Below are 21689 nucleotides of genomic sequence, written 5' to 3'. Positions count from 1 at the left end.
TTCTATATATTATATAGAGTCATTACACACAGAGGGATCTATTCCTATATACTATATAGAGTCATTACACACAGAGGGATCTGTTCCTATATATTATATAGAGTCATTACACACAGAGGAATCTATTCCTATATATATTATATAGAGTCATTACACACAGAGGGATCTATTCCTATATACTATATAGAGTCATTACACACAGAGGGATCTATTTCTATATATTATATAGAGTCATTACACACAGAGGGATCTATTCCTATATACTATATAGAGTCATTACACACAGAGGGATCTGTTCCTATATATTATATAGAGTCATTACACACAGAGGAATCTATTCCTATATATATTATATAGAGTCATTACACACAGAGGGATCTATTCCTATATACTATATAGAGTCATTACACACAGAGGGATCTATTTCTATATATTATATAGAGTCTATAGAGTCATTACACACAGAGGGATCTATTCCTATATACTATATAGAGTCATTACACACAGAGGGATCTATTTCTATATATTATATAGAGTCATTACACACAGAGGGATCTATTCCTATATATTATATAGAGTCATTACACACAGAAGGATCTATTTCTATATATTATATAGAGTCATTACACACAGAGGGATCTATTCCTATATATTATATAGAGTCATTACACACAGAGGGATCTATTTCTATATATTATATAGAGTCATTACACACACAGAGAAATCTATTTCACGTGTTTATTTCTGTTAATGTTGATGATTATGGCTTACAGCCAATGAAAACCTAAAAGTCATTATCTCAAAAAATTAGATTACCACAAAACACCTACAAAGGCTTCCTAAGCATTTAAAATGGTCCCTTAGTCTGGTTCAGTAGGCTACACAATCAAGGGGAAGACTGCTGACTTGACAGATGTCTAGAAGGCAGTCATTACAAGATGCATACAGCTTCACACTAAAATGCCAACAATATATAAGGTAACTCTGGTACTGCATTACTGCTATATGAAAAAATTAGATTTTTAGTTTATGAATTGGCCAATGCATGTAAGCCCGGAAACCAATGGCACGGTAAATCTCAATAATCCGGGTACCTAACTAAAATGCCACTATCTAGGTTAAAAACATCCGTGTCTGGGCAGCTAGACTAAAAAATCTAACTTGAAATGCCACTATTTGTACTAACCTCCATGTTTGGGCAGCTAGGACTCCTGGTATAAGGATTATGAACACAGCCTGGATTATAGGGCGGAGTGCTCAGTCAGAAAGAGACTCACTGCAAATATTTAAAAAAAAGCACTTCATGCTTCCCTCTGCTGACAAGCTTTTTGGAGATATACATTTCATTTTCCAGTAGGAATTGGCACCTGTCTACACTGCCAAAAGTACCAATACCTAGTTTACTAATCACAGTATCACTGTGCTTGATTGGCCAGCAAACTCGCCTGACCTAAACCCCATAGAAAATCTATGGAGTATTGTCAAGAGGAAGATGAGACACCAGACCTAACAATACAGACAAGCTGACGGCTGCTATAATAGAAACCTGGGCTTCCATAACACCTCAGCAGTGCCACAGGCTGATCACCTCCATGCCACATTGCCGCATTGATGCAGTAATTTGTGCAAAAGGAGCCCGTATTGAGGCATTTACTGTACAGACTTTTCAGTAGGCGCCAACATTTCTGAGATTAAAATAATTTTTTCAGTTGGTCTTATATAATATTCTAATTTTCTGAGATAATGACTTTTGGGTTTTCATTGGCTGTAAGCCATAATCATCAACATTAATAGAAATAAACACTTGAAATAGATCCCTCTGTGTGTAATGACTCTATATACACCGTGTGCAGAATTATTAGGCAAGTTGTATTTTACAGGGTTTTTTTTATTATTGATCAACAACTATGTTCTCAATCAACCCAAAGACTCTTAAATATCAAAGCTTAATATTTTTGGAAGTCGGGGTGGTTTTTTTAGATTTGGCTATCTTAGGAGGATATCTGTTTGTGCAGGTAACCGTTACTGTGCAGAATTATTAGGTAACTTAATAAAAACCAAATATATTCCCATCTCACTTGTCCATTTTCACCAGGTAAACCAATATAACTGCACAAAATTTAGAAATAAACATTTCTGATATGCAAAAACAAAACCCAAAAAATTAGTGACCAATATAGCCACCTTTCTTTATGATGACACTCAGCAGCCGACCATCCATATTTTCTGTCATTGCTTGATCTGTTTACGATCAACATTGCGTGCAGCAGCCACCACAGCCTCCAGACACTGCTCCGAGAGGTGTACTGTTTTCCCTCCCTGTAGATCTTATTTTATGAAGGACCACAGGTTCTCTATGGGGTTCAGATCAGGTGAACAAGGGGGCCATGTCATTATTTTTTCATCTTTTAGACCTTTACTGGACAGCCATGCTGTGGAGTAGTTGGATGCATGTGATGGAGCATTGTCCTGCATGAAAATCATGTTTTTCTTGAACGATACCGACTTCTTCCTGTACCACTGCTTGAAGAAGTTGTCTTCCAGAAACTGGCAGTAGGGCTGGGAGTTGAGCTTCACTCTATCCTCAACCCGAAAAGGTCCCACAAGTTGATGTTTGATGATACCAGCTCATACCAGTACCCCACCTCCACCTGGCTGGCGTCTGAGTCGGAGTGGAGGTCTCTGCCCTTTACCGATCCAGCCTCTGGCCCATCCATCTGGCCCATCAAGAGTCACTCTCATTTCATCAGTCCATAAAACCTTTGAAAAATCAGTCTTCAGAAACCCTGTGGCACTTAGGAAAAGGGAAGATGGTGACCCCTGACCAAACCTTCTGCTAGTCCCTGGGTTAATATATATATATATATATATTTTTATTTTTTTTTATATATTCCAAAAGTAGCCGAAAGTAGGTGAACAGTATGTGTAATAGGTAATAGGGTTATGAAGGGGGAGATTTATCAAACATGGTGTAAAGTGAAACTGACTCGGTTGGCCTTAGCATCCAATCAGATTCCGCTTTTAATTCTTTACAGTCTCTTTGGAAAATGAAAGGTGGAATCTGATTGACTCAGTTGTCCTTAGCAACCAGTTTCACTTTACACCATGTTTGATAAACCTCCCCCTTAACAACCCTATTACACATACTGTTCACCTACATTTGGACCTTGCCATTGGTTTCCGGGCTTACATGCATTGGCCAATTCATAAACTAAAAATCTAATTTTTTCATATAGCAGTAATGCAGTACCAGAGTTCCCTTATATATTGTTGGCATTTTAGTGTGAAGCTGTATGCATCTTGTAATGACTGCCTTCTAGACATCTGTCAAGTCAGCAGTCTTCCCCTTGATTGTGTAGCCTACTGAACCAGACTAAGGGACCATTTTAAATGCTTAGGAAGCCTTTGTAGGTGTTTTGTGGTAATCTAATTTTTTGAGATAATGACGTTTAGGTTTTAATTGGCTGTAAGCCATAATCATCAACATTAACAGAAATAAACACGTGAAATAGATTTCTCTGTGTGTGTGTAATGACTCAATATTATATAGAAATAGATCCCTCTGTGCGTAATTACGCTATATAATATATAGAAATAGATCCCTCTGTGTGTAATGACTCTATATAATATATAGGAATAGATCCCTCTGTGTGTAATGACTCTATATAATATATAGGAATAGATCCCTCTGTGTGTAATGACTCTATATAATATATAGGAATAGATCCCTCTGTGTGTAATGACTCTATATAATATATAGGAATAGATCCCTCTGTGTGTAATGACTCTATATAATATATGTGTTTCTCTTTTTGTTTTGATTTACTTAAATTAACTTTTTGATTATATTCTAATTTATTGAGAAGCACTTTTATGACTATGATGGACTGAGAAGAGTTTTGGCCCTCTAAAAAAATTAATGAGCGATTTATTGAGACAGAATTGTATTTATTTTTTGTGTAGAAAATCTGCCAAATTTATAAATTCAAGAAAAGCAGATGTGAGTTCATGAAAAACTGCTGTGCACTACGCGTTTAAAGATACCATTGATCTGTGCTTTTTTTGTTGTCTTTTTCTCTACAAGGCTTCTATGGGCAGCCTGAAGATTTGCATGCAAAACAATGCAGTTTTTAAGTGCAAAATTCTGCACTAAATATGCATTTAAAAAAAAAAAAAGACACTTTAAATGGACATCAACAACTTATATAAAAAGGGAAAGGCGTTTTAAAAAAACGCAGCAATAATCAGAGGTGATCGCTATTGCATATTTTATATAGCTGGAGACCGGTGCTGCGCAGGAGACATCAATCGGCGCAATGACATCATTGGAATACACCGCTCGAGTCCACTGCACAGTAGGGATGAAGAAGAAACGGCGACTGTGTTGGACGGGGAGCCTGCATACAGGGAATATAAGCTTTTTTTAAAAAAAAAATTATTTTATTTTTGTGGGCTGTAGAGTGGGGAGGCTGCAGGGATATCATCATAATATTTGGGGGGCAATCACATTGTGTGAGGACAATTATACTGTGTGTGGGGCTGTAGAAGGACCATCATTCTGTGTGTGGAGCAGCGTGGGGATCATCATACTATGTGTGTAGAGGGGTGCTGTGGGGGAGACCATTATTCTGTGTGGTGGGACTGTGGGGGACCATCATACTATATATGAAAAGAGGTGCTGTGGTGGTGGGGGGGCGACAGTTATACTGTGAGTAGAGCTGTAAAGGGACCATCATTCTGTGTGTGCGCAGCGGGGAGATCATCATACTATGTGTGTAGAGGGGTGCTGTGGAGGGACCATTACACTGTGAGTGGGGCTGTAGAGGGACCATCATACTATGTGTGTAGAGAGGTGCTGTAGGGGGACCATTATACGGTGTGTGGGGCTGTAGCGGGAAAATCATACTATGTGTGTACAGAGGTGCTGTAGGGGGACCATTATACTGTGTGTGGGGCAGCATGGGGACCATCATACTATGTGTGTAGAGGGGTGCTGTGGGGGGACCATTATATTGTGTGTGGGGCTGTAGAGGGACCATCATACTATGTGTGTAGAGAGGTGCTGTAGGGGGACCATTATACTGTGTGTGGGGCTGTAGAGGGACCATCATACTATATGTGTAGAGGGGTGCTGTAGAGGGATCATCATTCTGTGTGTGGGGCAGCATGGGGACCATCATACTATGTGTGTAGAGGGCTGCTGTGGGGGGACCATTATATTGTGTGTGGGGCTGTAGAGGGACCATCATACTATGTGTGTAGAGAGGTGCTGTAGGGGGACATTATACTGTGTGTGGGACAGCATGGTGACCATCATACTATGTGTGTAGAGGGGTGCTGTGGAGGGACCATTATACTGTGTGTAGCGCTGTAGAGGGACCATCATACTATGTGTGTAGAGGGGTGCTGTGGAGGGACCATTATACTGTGTGTAGCGCTGTAGAGGGACCATCATTCTGTGTGTGGGGCAGCGAGGAGACCTTCATATTGTGTGTGTGGGAGGGATCATCAAACAGTGAAACAGTGTGTGTGTGAGGGATCATCATACAGTGTGTGTGGGAGGGATCTTCATACTGTGTGGTGGGGCTGTGGGGGACCATTATACTTTGTGTGTAGACAGTTGCTGTGGGGGGGAACATTATACTGTGTGCGGGGGTGTAGAGGGACCATTATTCTGTGTGTGGGGCAACATGGGTACCATCATCATGTGTGGAGAGAGCTGTGTGAGACCAACATACATTGTGAGGGGGATCATAATACTACGTGGGGGAATCATTATACTGGGGGGGGGGGGCGGCGGCATGACACTGTATGGGAGATTGTGGGAACCATCTTACTTTGTGGGGCCATATTACTGTGTAGGTGCAGGAATGTGGGAACATCATTCTGTAGGGGGCATTTGCTTGGGAATCATACTCTATGGGGGATAGAGAAGTTGCATCATAGTAGGGGCAAAATAACCAAGTGCCATATTATATATTCCTCTCCATGATATCACCATTATATGGTCACTGTATGGTGGTAATATCAGTCCTACTACAGTGGTTTTGGCAGTATAGCGGTATTCTCACTACTGTATATGCTGAATGTGTCTATGGTCTGGTGGTATTTGCCTATTAGACTATGCTGCCACAATGAATATTTGGGGAGTTTTCAGTGTTTCAGGTTTTCTGCACTGGTTATGTAATTTAGGTTACTTGCATATTTATAGGGGTTTTTTTACGCTGCGGTTTTTGTTCCTTTTTGGGGTGCCATGTTTTTAATAGAGTTGTTGTTGATACTTCCAGGATTTTGGTTTTGACCTTCAGCGGCGCAGGGGTCCGTGCTTGGGGAGGGGGGGGGTCAGTGACAATTCTGACCTGAACAGCTTTTGCTCTTCTTGTCTCCTTTGTAGTTGGATACCATATTTTCCTCCGCCGAAAATATTTAACCCCTTCCCTCCCAGGCCATTTTGCCTTTTTTTCCTCCCCAATTTCAGTCACAAGGCGGTGCACTGCGCGGCTCCGGTCACGACTGACAGCACTGCTCACTATGCTATGAGCCGGCACTTTGATCGACAGTCAGCAATGCGGTGCAACCGTGCAGAGCGAGGTGTCAGTCTTGAGGAGGGATTACAGAAGCCGCTCACAGTATGACCGGCGACGTACACGCACGAATGACTGAAAGTTGGCGGCTTCAGGGAGGAAATAAGTTGATTTTCTCCAGAATGAATTTCTTCTTGTAACTTGTCAATGCTGAGATTCAAACTCCGAACCTGTGGCATGGAAGGCAGAAACATAAGAGATGTTGTCCACTACTTTCACACTGATGGTCTATCCTTAGGATAGGTCATCCATGTGTGATCGGCCGGGGCTCGACACCCGGCACCCACGCCGATCAGCTTCTCAGAGGTTTAAAATACTCAGTTCCAGAACTGTTCTGGCTTTTAATAGCGGCCATGGCCAGGTACTGCATATCCAAATCAATAGAAGGTGGATGTTCGGTACCAGGCCGCAGCCGCTATCAAAAGACGGGGCAGCTCCGGAACTGAGCATTTCAGAACGCCGCCGAAAACAGCTGAACGGAGGGAGAGCGGGGTGTCAGACCCCGGCCGATCAGACATTGATGACCTATACTAAGGAAAATGCCATCAACAGTAACAATAAAGCCTGCTTTACACGGGACGACCGATTGTGCGATTTCACAATCGATCGTACCCGCCCCCGTCATTTTTGCGTCACGGGCAAATCGCTGCCCGTGGCGTACAAACTCGTTTAACCCCCGTCACACGCACTTACCTTCCGGACGCCCTCGACTGTGGGCGACGAACGTCCACTTCCTGAAGTGGGAGGGACGTTCGGCGTCACAGCGACGTCACACGGCAGTCGGCCAATAGAAGCGGAGGGGCGGAGATGAGCGGGATGTAAACATCCCACCTCCTTCCTTCCATTAAGCCGGCGGGTGCCGCGGGACGCAGGTAAGCTGTGTTCATCGTTTCCGTGGTGTCACACGGAGCACCGTGTGAAGCCATGGAAATGATGAACAACGTGAACCCATGAAAATAAACGAGATTATGAAAGTTAACGACGAGTACACGACTCACGATTTGTGAGCGATACTGCGTTGCTCGGAGGTGTCACACGAGACGACGACGTGCGCTATGCCGGATGTGCGTCACGAAAACCGTGACCCCGACGACACATCGCACAATCTATCGTCTCGTGTAAAGCCCGCATAACAGTAAGCACCAAAAAATGTTTCCCTATAGGAAAAATAAAATGAAGGTTTAAAGGGGTGGTTCACCCATTTTTTTTAAATTTCTCTATCAGTGTAACTTGTTATTTCAATTGTCTTCTTAATTGCCTTCTATTTTCAGTTTTGGAACTGAGCGGCGCTATCCTCCTCGCTCAGTGCCGGTCACATGACCCCCGGGTGCTGTGGCCTCTGGCATCCGCTGATGTCACGTCAACTTCTGGGCTCTGAAAGTTGACGTTACCTCAGCAGCAGCCTCTGATCCTTAGTGACTGTGCTATGGGCGGTGATCACCGCACGTCACAGCCCAGCATGAGGAGAAGGAGAGGAGGGTTTACTTACCACAGGGCTGCCACTAGGAATTTCAGGGTATAATTTTGGGGCCCCCTTGAGACTCCACCCCAGCTCCGCCTCCATCCCTGCTCCGCCTAAGCCAATAAATGAAGCGTGAAGGGGCCCCCCTTCTGTTGGGGCCCTGGACTAGAGTCCTGTTTGTCCCCCCCCCCTGGTGGCGGCCCTGCTTACCATCCTGCAGCTGTGTGCGGGCCGGGACCAGGAGCGAGAGGAGAGGGAGAGGAGGAGTCATGTCGGGTGAGTAGGATTTCGCATGGGGGTGAAAGGATGAGAAAAGCGCAGGGTGCCACTGCAAAGGATTATGGGAGCTGTAGGAACTGAACCCAGGAAGTCAGGAGAGAGATTAACCCCATCAGACCTGGCGTCAGCAATGAGGATGTGCTGCTAGAGCATGATAAAAGGTAATATTGCTGAAATAACATAATAGATGTGTGGAGAGGCACATGTTAGCAAAATTTAGGAGAAAAAAAAAAAAATCAGTTTTGGTAACTGGACAACTTCTTTAAGGGATGTATTGACTAGTAGATGGAGATGTGAGCCTGTGCACGGATAACTGGAAAGTAGCTTAGTCTTACATGATTCTTCCCTGATCATAGCTGTGTCATCGTCTCATATTTGATGCTGAAATACTCTGTGCCGCTGTAGGGTTCTGCTCCTTTCACTATTTGACCCTCGACCTGTGACCTCTTCCCATCCTGACCCTACCAGCATCACATGTGCAGACAGGTCACTGCCTCCCACAAGGTCAGCGCACTCCTCCCCCGCTGCTGTCATCGGATCCACTTTTCTATTAATCTATTAACCCCTCCAAGATTCATATATTAAAGGCAAAATACATTAAGTCTTGTATGAATGGTCCTCAAGAAAGCAGAGGACCAAGACATTGAGCTGTCAGCGGCGACCGCGAGAGACAAACCCGGAGATGTGCCAGCCTGAAATCCTAGCAGGCAGCCGCAGCTCACACAGCTCATTTCCGAGAGTGCAGTATTTGTTTCCCTGCTCGCTGTCAAGTCTGTTTCCCCATTAAAGAAATTGTCCAAGGAACTCGAGAAGGCGGCTGCGGTTTCACGGCCTGAAACTTCATGTCTGGAGCTCCCATTGTGAGGAGACATTACACTATTCAGTCTGCGGCCTGCAATCAGACATTACACCTCTGTACATGCACCCTATATACTGTATACAATCAGGTATAATACAGGAGGTAACTCAGGATCAGTAATGTAATGTATGTACACAGTGACTGCACCAGCAGAATAGTGAGTGCAGCTCTGGAGTATAATACAGGAGGTAACTCAGGATCAGTACAGGATCAGTAATGTAATGTATGTACACAGTGACTGCACCAGCAGAATAGTGAGTGCAGCTCTGGAGTATAATACAAGAGGTAACTCAGGATCAGTAATGTATGTACACAGTGACTGCACCAGCAGAATAGTGAGTGCAGCTCTGGAGTATAAGGCTGTGCGCGCACATGTGCGTAATTCATGCAGTTACGCTGCGCTTTTTAGCGCAGCGTAACTGCATGCGTCCTGCGTCCCCTACACAGTCTATGGAGATTGTGCAGAAGCCGTGCGCACATGGCGTCTTAGAGCGCAGCGCTTCGGCTGCTGCCTGAAGCGCGCGTTCTAAGAAGTGACATGTCACTTCTTCCATGCGCTTTGCCGGCAGCCCCTGCTATGTCTATGGCAGGAGCTGCAGGCAGAGCGCACGTTCTCTGCCGGCACCATGCGCTTCATAACGGAGCTTTTCAGCTGCGCTCTGAAGCGCACCTTTTAGGTGCGGTGCAGAGCGCACACGTGCGCACATAGCCTAATACAGGAGGTAACTCAGGATCAGTACAGGATAAGTAATGTAATGTATGTACACAGTGACTGCACAAGCAGAATAGTGAGTGCAGCTCTGGTGTAGAATACGGGGACATAACTCAGGATCAGTACAGGATAAGTAATGAAATGTATCTACACAGTGATAGCACCTGCAAAGTAGTGATTGCAGCTCTGGAGGATAATACAGGAGGTAACTCCGGATCAGTACAGGATAAGTAATCCTGTAAGTAATGTATGTACACAGTGACTGCACCAGCAGAATAGTGAGTGCAGCTCTGGAGTATAATGCAGGATGTAACTCAGGATCAGTACAGGATCAGTAATGTATGTACATAACAGAATAGTGAGTGCAGCTCTGGAGTATAATACAGGATGTAACTCAGGATCAGTAATGTAATGTATGTGCACAGTGACTGCACCAGCAGAATAGTGAGTACAGCTCTGGAGTATAATACAGGATGTAACTCAGGATCAGTACAGGATAAGTAATGTAATGTATGTGCACAGTGACTGCACCAGCAGAATAGTGAGTGCAGCTCTGGGGTATAATACAGGAGGTAACTCAGGATCAGTACAGGATCAGTAATGTAATCTATGTACACAGTGACTGTACCAGCAGAATAGTGAGTGCAGCTCTGGGGTATAATACAGGAGGTAACTCAGGATCGGTGGAAGTGACATATCTATATATAAATGTTGTTTAATCTTGGACCTATCCGTTAATCTTTGTATAATACGGACGGTTGGGTTAGATGAGTCTTTTAACCAAATCGTCCTTCACCTTTTTGTTAGAAGTTGCAGCTCTGACAGTCGCTTTCCAGGAAAGACAGAAGCACAGGACCCTTAAGTCTGCGGTTTCCAGCCGTCGACATCTTGTGCCCCACGCAGAGTGTTATATGATACAAAAATGTTAGCAATACCACTCAAGGTCATCATTCTTTCAGCGGATGGAGCGAGGCCAGCACATACACGGCTATCAACACTCATTTTCCCCTTTCAATCTGTGATTCATATGACAACAATGAGAAATATGTGAGGCAATGGATGGCATCACATCACACTGCGGCGCGCAGGGGTGACCCGGACTTTCCACTGTGACACTGGACTGATTAAGTTAACGAGATGCCACATTATACTTCGTGCCAAGGGGCTCAATTAACTAGGAAAACAAAGAGGAGGTGGCACATAATGGAGCTACAGCGAGCAGCCCCATGAAATATTAAAGAGCGTGTTCAGCCAACGGCCCGAAAAATCCTCAGGGGTGATTGGGCCCAAATGGATGGAGACCTCTTAGATCCCAGACCTGAAGCATTTTGGGGGCTTCATGCTCTATGGGGCACTACATGACAACACTTCAGTAGGGGCAATATAAGTAAGTGCCACAATATATAGCCCCAAGGTTGGGAAGTCGGCCCTTCTGTGACTGTGCTCTGTGTGCCGAGACTTGTGCCACGGGGCCCTATGATTTCAGCTCCGGAGCATCAGTACAATTAAGAGGCACTGTGGGGGCAGGGGCATTATTTTTATTATAAGAAAGCAAAGAAGTAATTATATTTTTATACGGAGGTTTGAGGTTATTAGTATTATAAAGAGTCAAAGGCAGTTAATATAAAGAAGCACAGGGGACATTATTACTGTATGGCACTGTATAACTAAGGAGGCACAAGAGAGCCCTTACTACAAGGAAGTACAAAGGGAACAGTATCACTGCGTAGGGGTATAGCGGGGGCACTATTACTGTGTGGGGTACACAGGGGGCACCATTGCTTTACAGGGCACAGATGGTTATTATTACTGTGTAGGGGCATAGCGGGGGCACTATTACTGTGTGGGGTACATAAGGGGTAACCATTGCTTTAAAGGGCACAGAGGATCATTATTACTGTGTAGGGGTATAGCAGGGGCACTATTACTGTGTGGGGTACACAGGGGGCACCATTGCTTTAAAGGGCACAGAGGATCATTATTACTGTGTAGGGGCACATACAGGGCACTGTTACTGTGTGGGGTACATAGGGGGTACCATTGCTTCAAAAGACAAAGAGAGTCATTATTACTGTGTAGGGGCACAGTTATTGTTTGGGGCTCAATGGAGGGGTATGATTATTTTACAGGGCATAGATGATCATTATTACTGTGTAGGGGCACAATAGAGGGGTACCATTACTTTACACGGCACAGAGGATCATTGTTACTGTGTAGGGGCACAGAGGGGGGACTTTTTGTGTGGGGCACATAGGAGGGTACTATTACTTTACAGGGCAGAGGGTCATTATAACTGTGTAGGGGCACAGAGTGGGCACTGTAGGGGTCTGTTATTGCGTGGGGCACAATAGGGGGTATCATTACTTTACAGGTCTCGGAGGGTCATTATTACTGTGTAGGGGCACAGAGGGGGCACTGTTATTGTGTGGGGCATGATAGGGGGTACCATTACTTTATAGGGCACAGAGGGTCATTACTGCCTAGGACACTGTTTTTAGTGCTATATGGTTTGTGGCAAGGTGGTGAATGCGAGGAGGGTCAAAGAACAGCAGGAAGCAAAAGAAGTCTCTATGTTACATTCATAGTGGTCTGGGCCGAATGGAGAAGAAAAGGTAAAACAAACCTGCACAGTACACACGTATATGGTCTGCAGAGCGCTGGTCTGGAGCTGATATTACCATTATATGGTCACTGAATAGTAGTAATATCAGTCCTAGTACATTGTTGTGATTAAATAGTAGAACGGTATTATCACTACTGTATATGTACAGTACAGATCAAAAGTTTGGACACACCTTCTCATTCAAAGAGTTTTCTTTATTTTCATGACTCTAAAAATTGTAGATTCACATTGAAGGCATCAAAACTATGAATTAACACATGTGGAATGAAATACTTAACAAAAAAGTGTGAAAGAACTGAAAATATGTCTTATATTCTAGGGTCTTCAAAGTAGCCACCTGTTGCTTTGATTACTGCTTTGCACACTCTTGGCATTCTCTTGATCAGCTTCAAGAAGTAGTCACCGGAAATGGTTTTCACTTCACAGGTGTGCCCTGTCAGGTTTAATAAGTGGGATTTCTTGCCTTATAAATGGGGTTGGGACCATCAGTTGTGTTGTGCAGAAGTCTGGTGGATACACAACTGATAGTCCTACTGAATACACTGTTAGAATCTGTATTATGGCAAGAAAAAAGCCGCTAAATAAAGAAAAACGAGTGGCCATCATTACTTTAAGAAATCAAGGTCAGTCAGTCCGAAAAATTGGGAAAACTTTGAAAGTGTCCGCCAAGTGCAGTGGCAAAAACCATCAAACGCTACAAAGAAACAGGCCCACATGAGGAACGCTACAGGAAAGGACGCCCAAGAGTCACTTCAGCTGCAGAGGATAAGTTTATCAGAGTCACCAGCCTCAGAAATCGCAGGTTAACAGCAGCTCAGATTAGAGACCAGGTCAATGCCACACAGAGTTCTAGCAGCAGACACATCTCTATAACAACTGTTAAGAGGACACTTTGTGCAGCAGCCTTTGTGGTAAAATATCTGCTAGGAAACCACTGCTAAGGACAGGCAACACGCAGAAGAGACTTGTTTGGGCTAAAGAACACAAGGAATGGACATTAGACCAGTGGAAATCTGTGCTTTGGTCTGATGAGTCCAAATTTGAGATCTTTGAATCCAACCACCATGTCTTTGTGTGATAAAGAAAAGGTGAATGGATGGACTCTATATGCCTGGTTCCCACCGTGAAGCATGGAGGAGGAGGTGTGATGGTGTGGGGGTGCTTTGCTGCTGACACTGTTGGGGATTTATTCAAAATTGAAGGCATACTGAACCAGCATGGCTACCACAGCATCTTGCAGCGGCGTGCTATTCCATCCGGTTTGCGTTTAGTTGGACCATCATTTATTTTTCAACAGGACAATGATCCCAAACACACCTCCAGGCTGTGTAAGGGCTATTTGACTAAGAAGGAGAGTGATGGGGTGCTACGCCAGATGGCCTGGCCTCCACAGTCACCAGACCTGAACCCAATCAAGATGGTTTGGGGTGAGCTGGACCGCAGAGTGAAGGCAAAAGGGCCAACAAGTGCTAAGCATCTCTGGGAACTCCTTCAAGACTGTTGGAAAACCATTTCCGGTGACTACCTCTTGAAGCTCATCAAGAGAATGCCAAGAGTGTGCAAAGCAGTAATCAAAGCAAAAGGTGGCTACTTTGAAGAACCTAGATTATAAGACATATTTTCAGTTGTTTCACACTTTTTTCTAAAGTATTTCATTCCACATGTGTTAATTCATAGTTTTGATGCCTTCAATGTGACAATTTTAAGAGTCATGAAAATAAAGAAAACTCTTTGAATGAAAAGGTGTGTCCAAACCTTTGGTCTGTACTGTATATGCTGTGATATGTTGGGCTCTAGTGGGATTTGTCTGTTATATTGCAGAATTATTATTAAGTCTTATATAGCAGTATTATTTGAAATATAGGTCTTGTAGTAAGTCTTGATTTTCCTCTGAGGAGGGTAATATTCGTAAAGGAGACCGCAATCTGGGGTAGGCGATGGAGTGGTCATGGGCCTGTGAGCTTGCAAATACTGGGGCTGAATTTTACTCCCAATCTGTCCTCTTTATATTTTTTTTTTTTTTTATATATGACAGTCCCATGAAATAGTTTACAAGAGTAGAAGGAGTTTACTACGGTATCCATAAAAAAAGGGACATTTGAAGCGCGTTTCTAGTTGGAATGGAGATGCGGCCGATATACTGAGATTTGGGAATGCCATGTAGTTAGTATGTAGGATGCACCTCGCAAGAAACACCAATGTCATTGTGGTGGGGGGGTCTCAAGGTGATAATATTGTCAAGGGAGAAATTTAGGTAAGACTGCTAATGAAGTGTTTGTTTAAGGTAGATCCAGACTTTGTTCAGGGCACCAGAAGCACGGGGCCAAATTAGCTATCTGTACAGCTATAATAAATAACTCAGAAAACAATGACTACAGAGACTGTGTTCACTCTTTGAGCCAGTATAGGCGACTAACTCGTATAATGAATAGTTCAGATATTAGTATAACATTTCATCCTTCAGACATGTATAAAGTATCAAAATCTGTCTTTTCTCATACATCGAAGCTGTACAGGGAGGTGCGTAGGAACATAGATACACACATTTCATCCCACAGATAACACATTCCTTCTTTGTGTGAAACCACTGATAAGACTTTCACTTATCATTATGAAGGCCTTCACTGTTCATTGTTCATTCTGGCCTCATCATTTTTGGTTAACCCTCTCTTGAACATACAGCATACGAATCATATCATGGCGTCTGTGCGATTGTCATATAGACACAAAGATAATTATGCAACAACATCTATATTTTGATTATTTGCGCACACAGGTAATCTTATTAAGCGGGCTTTACACGCTACGATTTTGCTACAGCAATCTCGTTGGGGTCACGGATTTTGTGACGCACATCCGGTCGCTGTAGCGATCTCGTAGTGTGTGACTCCAAGGGGCGATTTTGGATCGTTGCAAAAACGTCCAAAATTGCACCTCGTTGACATGGGGGTCCTCTCCCAATTATCGATACTATCGCTTTCCCGTTGTTGTTCCTCGTTCCTGCGGCAGTGCACATCGCTGTGTGTGACCCTCGTAGGAACGAGGAACATCTCCTACCTGCCGCCGGCCATAATGCGGATGGAAAGAGGTGGGCGGGATGTTCTTCCCGCTCATCTCCGCCCCTCCGCTTTCATTGGGCGGCCGCACAGTGACGTCGCTGTGACGCCGAACGGACCGCCCCCTTAGAAAGGAGGCGATACGCCGGTCACATCGATGTCAAAGGGCAGGTAAGTACGTGTGACGCGGGTGTGCGATTTTGTGCGCGACGGGCAGCGATATGCCCGTTGCGCACAAACGATGGGGGCGGGTCGCATACTAGCGATATCGGGCCGGATATCGCAGCATGTAAAGCCACCCTTACATCTGAACAAACAACCTATAGCACAGGTTACCCTCACAATATAAATATATGAGGACTTCCCACCAAAAAAAAGAAGCACGCAGCCTCCAAATCTGGAGGAGCAATGAGGTCCCCGCATTTATAGAGCATGTAGCAGGGTGGAGCAGAGCAGTATATACACGTATGTTACAATTTGATGTTTTTGGCCTGAAAAAGTTTCCCCCGTAGCTTTAAGAGATAAGCGGACCTTATCGACCCACTATAGCTGTCTCAGATGATAGAGAGGGGCAATTAACTAGTGTCAAGAGGGTCGAATGGGCCGAGCAGATGCAGCCAAGTCCCGCTGACATCACTATTTCCATGGCTCCTTATCCGGTGGCAGCTGCTGATTAATAAAGCGTAATACTTCACAACAGATCTGGAATGTCGAGAATATTTTTTTTTTCCCTGGTGAGGCGGCCGAATGTAATAAGAATAGATATGGAAGATAAAAAAATAACATTGACAAGTACCTCTCTGGGAACGGGATCCAGGAGCTGGAAGTCATACTTGTGGAGCATCAGAACCAGGACCATTTGGATTTCCATGAGAGCAAACCATCTAAATAAAAGTATACATATATAAGGAATGTCTTATAGGCAAGAATCAAACGCAGACGATATAACCTGGAGTGGGGGAGGTGCACCCTACCTATAGATCCCACTCTCCTCCGTAACGACGGGAAAAGCGCCCACATTCGTGCTGGCCCGGTTTTGACTCTAGTACCATTTCAAAGGGAACTACAAACAGCGGATTGGAACACGGATTTTATGTGTGGAATTTCCAGATAGAAATGGAACCGCTCAGAGGCACCAAAGCCTCGGAAATGAACGGACATGGGAATGGGAAGGCGTGTTAGGCTAGGTTCACATTTCCGTTGTTTTCCATCAGTTACATGCGTTGCTTGACGCTTGTGACTGATGCGTTGTACAACGGGTGACAAGAATAAGAATTCGTTGTCAGACTCCGTTGTAAAACGTGAGAGAGAGAGCGATCAGCTGATCGCTCACAGCAGCCGGCCACCGGGTGATCAGCTGATCGCTCACAGCAGCCGGCCACCGGGTGATCAGCTGATCGCTCACAGCAGCCGGCCACCGGGTGATCACCTGATCGCTCACAGCAGCCGGCCACCGGGTGATCAGTTGATCGCTCACAGCAGCCGGCCACCGGGTGATCAGCTGATCGCTCACAGCAGCCGGCCGCCGGGTGATCAGCTGATCGCTCACAGCAGCCGGCCGCCGGGTGATCAGCTGATCGCTCACAGCAGCCGGCCACCGGGTGATCAGCTGATCGCTCACAGCAGCCGGCCGCCGGGTGATCAGCTGATCGCACACAGCAGCCGGCCGCCGGGTGATCAGCTGATCGCACACAGAAGGCGGCCGCCGGGTGATCAGCTGATCGCACACAGAAGGCGGCCGCCGGGTGATCAGCTGATCGCTCACAGCAGCCGGCCACCGGGTGATCAGCTGATCGCTCACAGCAGCCGGCCACCGGGTGATCAGCTGATCGCTCACAGCAGCCGGCCGCCGGGTGATCAGCTGATCGCTCACAGCAGCCGGCCGCCGGGTGATCAGCTGATCGCTCACAGCAGCCGGCCGCCGGGTGATCAGCTGATCGCACACAGAAGGCGGCCACCGGGCGATCAGTTGATCGTTCAGCCGTCGAGAGAGAGCATGCGCAGCGGAATCAAAAGGATTCCGCTGCTCAAAAAACGCTACATGCTGCGTTCCTGCCGCCCGACGATCAGTCGTTCCACGACTGATCAGTTGGACGGAGGATGAAACGCAGCGTCATCAGTTACAATCCACCGCTCATACAAATCTATAGGAACAATGGAATCCACCAAACAGATTCCGTTGTTTACCAGAGCCGCGGATTGTGACTGATACAAATTGACGGAAATGTGAACCTAGCCTTAGATAGATGTTCAGGATTATTTTAGGTACGACATACCGTATACAAAATGAGAGAAAAAGGGAAGTCATGGGTGCAACTAAAGGGGGCGCTACACGCAGCAATATCGCTAGCGAGCGTACTCGCCCCCGTCGTTTGTGCGTCACGGGCGACATCGCTGCCCGTGATGCACAACATCGTTCGGACCCGTCACACGAACTTAGCTGTTGTGCGACATCGCTGTGGCCGCGAACCGCGTCCTTTCTAAGGGGGCGATTCGTTCAGCGTCACAGCGGCGTCACTAAGTGGCCGCCCAATGGAAGCGGAGGGGCGGAGATGAGCGGGATGAACATCACGCCCACATTCTTCCTTCCGCATTGCCGGCGGCCGCACGTAAGCTGTAGTTCGTCGTTCCCGAGGTGTCACACGTAGTGATGTGTGCTGCAGCAGGAACGACAAACAACCTGCGTCCTCAAAAATCAACGATTTTTTCAAAGTGAACGACATCTCAACGATGGACGATTTGGTGAGTATTTTCCATCGTTAACGGTCGCTCGTTGGTGTCACACGCAACGTCGTCGCTAACGATGCCGGATGTGCGTCATGGAATCCGTGACCCCGGTGATATATCGTTAGATACGTCGTTGCGTGTAACGGGGCCTTAAGAGAAAAGACTTACAGGGCATGCAAATTAAAAAGGCAGAAATAGTGACATCATAGGGAAAAGACTGAAGCAGTGACATCACAGAGACAAGGCAGAAGCTGTGACCTTATACTGTAGAGAACAGATAGCGGCGGTGACATCACAGAGAACAGATAGCGGCGGTGACATCACAGATACAAGCCAAAAACCGTGACCTCACAGGTACCAGACAGAAGCCGTGACCTCACAGGTGCCAGACAGAAGCCGTGACCTCACAGGTGCCAGACAGAAGCCGTGACCTCACAGGTGCCAGACAGAAGCCGTGACCTCACAGGTACCAGACAGAAGCCGTGACCTCACAGGTACCAGACAGAAGCCGTGACCTCACAGGTACCAGACAGAAGCCGTGACCTCACAGGTACCAGACAGAAGCCGTGACCTCACAGGTACCAGACAGAAGCCGTGACCTCACAGGTACCAGACAGAAGCCGTGACCTCACAGGTACCAGACAGAAGCCGTGACCTCACAGGTACCAGACAGAAGCCGTGACCTCACAGGTACCAGACAGAAGCCGTGACCTCACAGGTACCAGACAGAAGCCGTGACCTCACAGGTACCAGACAGAAGCCGTGACCTCACAGGTACCAGACAGAAGCCGTGACCTCACAGGTACCAGACAGAAGCCGTGACCTCACAGGTACCAGACAGAAGCCGTGACCTCACAGGTACCAGACAGAAGCCGTGACCTCACAGGTACCAGACAGAAGCCGTGACCTCACAGGTACCAGACAGAAGCTGTGACCTCACAGGTACCAGACAGAAGCTGTGACCTCACAGGTACCAGACAGAAGCTGTGACCTCACAGGTACCAGACAGAAGCCGTGACCTCACAGGTACCAGACAGAAGCCGTGACCTCACAGGTACCAGACAGAAGCCGTGACCTCACAGGTACCAGACAGAAGCCGTGACCTCACAGGTACCAGACAGAAGCTGTGACCTCACATAGACAAGGCAGAAGCTTCAGTAATGACTATGACATCACAAAAATATGACAACACTAATGGAAGATGAAGATGAAACTGGTCAGTACTAGTGACATCACAGGAAGATGACATCACAGGAAGATGACATCACTCACAAAGTATAAAACTGCCGAAATCATTAAGATAATACAGGCTCTAGTGTCATCACAGAGTCACACATGGGCAGGGAATTAATGACATCATAGAGTAGTGATCATTTTGGGAGGATAGAAATGATGACATCACAAATGTAAAATGTAAAATTTAAAGTCACAAGTGAATGACAAAACTAATAAGATCAATAAAGAATTGCAACACTGCTGAAAATGAATCCCTGAAAAGTAAAGTAGGCTACAGAATAAAGACGCTGTGGGAGGAGCTTGAGGGGGTCACGGGGTCATGGAGTGGTCGTTTCAAGTCCTAGGTTCTCTGAGCTGCCTGTCGCAGTGTCTGGGATGATAAACATGAGTCTGTTACTGTCTGCCCGGATCCCAGGAGACCCAGTGATCCCAAGCCTCAGCCAAAAATAGACTGTGTGAAAAATGGAAGATATTTCAGTTTGTGATTAACTCATTCATTGTTCCGCACAGACATTGTGCTATGTAAACTATACAATTTATACAAGACCTGTATATAATGATTCACCACATCCTTAAAGGGGTCGTACACTTGCAAAAAAAAAATATTACTTTAACATGCATTTACAATAATAGTATAAGGAGCGGAATATATTTTAATTTCCACAACTACCCCAATATTCAGCTTTAAAGGGGTATTCCCTTCTCCAAGATCCTATCCCAATATGCAGTAGGTGTAACAATAACAATATTAGCAAATACCTCCAAATAGAAATATAGTATAGTCCTCCTGATTAGCTATGTCACTTACCTCATGTGCAGGGCATTGCAGGACCTTAGATATCTCTGGTTACGACGACCACTAGCAACTAACTGTCACTATATCTGTGGTCATAAACACGGACACCTAAGGTACTGCAATGCCCTGCACATGAGGTTAGTGAATCATAACAACTATACTACATTTTTATTTGGAGGCATTTGCTAATATTATTATTATTATTACACCTACTACATATTGGGAGATGGGAATACCCCTTTAAGCCTCAGTTCCCTTTAGCCACTTCACTTTTGGAAAGTACGGAGTGTGACGGGGGCTGGCTAACTATACATTTTAATAGGCAAGCCAGCCCCCTCCTCTATCACAGGTGATGAATGGACAGAAGGGGGCTGGTTTAGCTTTTGAAATGAATTAGCTATACACAGTATTGATCACATACCAAAACAAGAAATGCTTTCAAGCTTACCGAATGGTGGTGAGAAGAGAATGTTACAAGTCAAGACCGAAATGAAAATATTGAATGGTCAGGGCTTTGGCCATTTCATAATTTTTTCCTGAAAAGCATTCAGTGCTCAAAGATAAATATTAGTGATGAGTGGGCACTACTATGCTCGGCACTCGTAACGAGCAGGTCGGACGTTCGTATGGGTGAGACTCAAGTAAACGTGTATAATTAAAGTTACGAGTACAGAGCACCTGAGCATGATAGTGCCCGCTCATCACTAATTACGAGTACTGAGCACCCGAGCATGGTAGTGCCCGCTCATCACTAATTACGAGTACTGAGCACCCGAGCATGGTAGTGCCCGCTCATCACTAGATACAAGTACTGAGCACCTGAGCATGGTAGTGCCCGCTCATCACTAGATACAAGTACTGAGCACCCGAGCATGGTAGTGCCCGCTCATCACTAGTTACAAGTACTGAGCACCTGAGCATGGTAGTGCCCGCTCATCACTAGATACAAGTACTGAGCACCTGAGCATGGTAGTGCCCGCTCATCACTAGATACAAGTACTGAGCACCTGAGCATGGTAGTGCCCGCTCATCACTAGATACAAGTACTGAGCACCTGAGCATGGTAGTGCCCGCTCATCACTAGATACAAGTACTGAGCACCTGAGCATGGTAGTGCCCGCTCATCACTAGATACAAGTACTGAGCACCTGAGCATGGTAGTGCCCGCTCATCACTAGATACAAGTACTGAGCACCTGAGCATGGTAGTGCCCGCTCATCACTAGATACAAGTACTGAGCACCTGAGCATGGTAGTGCCCGCTCATCACTAGATACAAGTACTGAGCACCTGAGCATGGTAGTGCCCACTCATCACTAGATACAAGTACTGAGCACCTGAGCATGGTAGTGCTCG

At 45.6% G+C, this 21689-nt stretch overlaps 1 protein-coding gene across 1 annotated transcript in view; it reads right to left on the bottom strand.

The window, feature by feature from the left end:
* Nucleotides 1-21689, bottom strand: part of CYP39A1 (cytochrome P450 family 39 subfamily A member 1) — a 66905-nt gene that overhangs the window by 19788 nt on the left and 25428 nt on the right. Inside the window, exon 5 of the mRNA XM_075338818.1 lies at nucleotides 16372-16459. Coding sequence (XP_075194933.1) covers nucleotides 16372-16459 — 88 coding nt within the window. The remainder of the gene's footprint in view (nucleotides 1-16371; nucleotides 16460-21689) is intronic.

Source organism: Anomaloglossus baeobatrachus, chromosome 3 (genome assembly GCF_048569485.1).
Source record: "Anomaloglossus baeobatrachus isolate aAnoBae1 chromosome 3, aAnoBae1.hap1, whole genome shotgun sequence".
Classification (NCBI taxonomy): domain Eukaryota; kingdom Metazoa; phylum Chordata; class Amphibia; order Anura; family Aromobatidae; genus Anomaloglossus; species Anomaloglossus baeobatrachus.
Note: the sequence above shows the minus strand (reverse complement) of the source record. Positions and strands in the feature narration are given on the sequence as shown.